The sequence below is a fragment of the Ailuropoda melanoleuca genome, unplaced genomic scaffold (assembly GCF_002007445.2).
Source record: "Ailuropoda melanoleuca isolate Jingjing unplaced genomic scaffold, ASM200744v2 unplaced-scaffold72000, whole genome shotgun sequence".
In the NCBI taxonomy this organism is placed as follows: Eukaryota; Metazoa; Chordata; class Mammalia; order Carnivora; family Ursidae; genus Ailuropoda; species Ailuropoda melanoleuca.
The window spans coordinates 1-2,506 of NW_023247172.1; the positions used below are offsets into that span (position 1 = coordinate 1).

Consider the following 2,506-nt stretch of genomic DNA (forward strand, 5'->3'; position numbering starts at 1 on the left):
GCCCCCGGCTCCACCCCGCGACCCCACCCCACGCAAGCGCACGCAGGCGGCTCCGAGTCATCCACACCGCTGCTCTCTCCACAGATAACCTCCTCCTCTCCCAGCCACCCCGCGAACTCCTTCTACTACCCGCGGCTGAAGTCCCTGCCCCCCATCGCCAGAGTGACCCTGGTGCGACTCCGGCAGAACGCCAGGACCTTCCTTCTGCCCGCCCCAAGCCCCGCGGGCGCCGGCGGGGGCAATGAGATCGCTGACAGCCTCTCAGGTGAGCGTGTGTCCGCCCCGGCCGCGACCACGACCACGACCACGACCACGACCAGGGCAGGCTCCCTGCCCGCAGCCCCCGCTCCTGGGGGGCCCTGACGGGCTGCTGGCTGCAGGGGTGGGAAGCGCGCTCCATTCAAAGCCCGGCTCCTGGGGATGATGCGCCCTCGCGGCTGCCGGGGGCTCGGGGGTGTAAGGGGGGAGTCAAGCCCGCGAGAGTCCTGTGAAAACAAGGAGGACGAGGTGGACTCTAGGTTCCCCGTGTTCAGCACCAGATGCCCAGGCTCCGGGGCTTCAGAACACGCCGTACAAGGTGCTGGGGTGCTGGGGGTTCAGGGCACTTGGGGCAGGTCGCTGGGGCTCGGGGAGATGTGGGATTCGGCTGACTGATGAGGTAACTCTTGCACGTTTGCACTTCACCAGAAGTGAGTGGGGAACCAGGCCCCTGTCAGTGGCGTCCCTACGCGTGGCCCGTGTCACAGCTGACAGGCAGGACACCACTGAGCGGATCCCTCTGTGCCCCCATCCACCCCGGCAGAGGGGACGGTGGGGGACCGGTGGGGGACCAGCTGTGAGCGGGTGTGGGGGCGCCCCCACCATGGTCTGAAGCCCAGAGCCCCCTGCCAGCAGGCTGCATCTCAGCAGCCGGACCCTCCCTCTGCCTCCAGGGCCCGCAGGCTCCCCACTCCCCACTGCCAGAGTTCCCTCCCGGAGTCCCCACTCCAGAGATGGGGAGATACAGGGGCTCAAAGGTGGGAATGTTCCCTCAAGGTGTCTCAGTGGGGTGTGGCAGACCTGTGATTGGTGGTCTTGGGGGCTCTAACCCAGCCCTCCCTCCTGATGCCTACGTGTGGGGCTAGTCTTGGACAAGGACATGCACCTGCTCACAGGCCTCTCTTGTGCCTGGTCCAGTTCCAGAAACGCCGCTGGACTGCGAGGTCTCCCTGTGGTCGTCCTGGGGGCTGTGTGGAGGTCCCTGCGGGCAGCTGGGAGCCAAGAGCAGGACTCGCTACGTCCGCGTGCAGCCGGCCAACCATGGGGCACCCTGCCCCGAACTTGAAGAGGAGGCCGAGTGCGTCCCCGACAACTGTGTCTGAGACCAGAGCCCCGCAGGCCTTCCACCCCGCGTGGGGGCCAAGCCCGGTGGTTCAGCTGGCCAAGCGGGGCTTTGTCCGCCACCTCTCTGAGCGCCAACGCTGACCCACCCCTCCGCACAGACACGCCTCCGGCTGCTGGAAGGAGCAGGAGGTGGGGAGAGGCGACTCTTTCAGCAGGCTTTCCTCTCGGGCACCCAGTCCTGGGACCCACTCTCGTGGGTGACTTCAGCCCTGAGCTTACAAGTCTCTGCGATACATCGTGCTCCCCTCCACTTCCTGCTGGTCGGAGGTTGTCTTCGCGTGCAGACGGCGTGCCCACAGCGCCCACCCCACGGGGCCACTGCAGGAGAGCCGCACAGCCCCACGCCCAGGAGCCCCAGGCCACAGCAGATAGGAAATACCTCGGACCTGCTGTCCCCAGGGGAACCGGCGCCCACCCCCCTGCCTGCCCCGCAGGCCGAGGCTGTCCCAGGCAGGTCACACACGTCAGGGGAATAAAGGAGAGCAGGCTCGGACACCTCACCTTGGCATTGTCACGTGACCCATCTCCCTGCACTTGAATAAAGACTGTTTCCTGATATTAGGGGCCCTCGTCTTGCATTTCCTGGCAGGGCGCTAGGAGAGCCAGCCTCCCACCCCTGGAGTAGGGTCTCCCCTGCGTGGAGGGCATGCCCGAGAGTCCCAGAAGGGCACCCTCTGAATGGTGCGAAGGAGGTCTTCACAGCCACCGCACACACCCAGTACACAGGGCAGCTGTTTGTGGGATGAGTGGGCAGTTCAGGGGAGCGGCAACGCCACATGCAGCTGCCTGCAGCTGGTCCCTGCCCCCACCACTGACCGCCAAGCCTCATGGAGATACCCTGTGGGCTCACTGTTCATCTGCCCCGGCCCTTGTCTGAGGTCAGGGGTCCCAACCTTGTCCACCAGCACAGATCCCATGTGGGTCCCTGAGCCCTGGGGCTGGGCTGGTCCCTCAGGGAACCACCAGGAGATGGGGAAAGCCTGCTCTCTGTTCCTTGGGACACTTCCAGAACATTCTTGCTCCTGCTTGGACACATGCAGAATCAGATCCAACAACTACCCCCTCCCCCGTCCTGTCCACTGTCCTCCCGCCCTCCTGTCCAACGCCCTCCCCCCCACTGCCC

General features: G+C 65.8%; 1 protein-coding gene across 1 annotated transcript; it reads left to right on the forward strand.

Annotated features, from left to right (window-relative positions):
• Positions 1 to 46: 46 nt before the first annotated feature.
• On the forward strand, positions 47 to 1,944 carry LOC117800537 (spondin-2-like; the record flags this gene model as incomplete). The annotated part of the gene is made up of 2 exons (XM_034653087.1): positions 47 to 265; positions 1,177 to 1,944. Coding segments are annotated over 2 exons (404 nt in total), but the record flags the coding sequence as incomplete, so codon positions are not given.
• Positions 1,945 to 2,506: the final 562 nt, after the last annotated feature.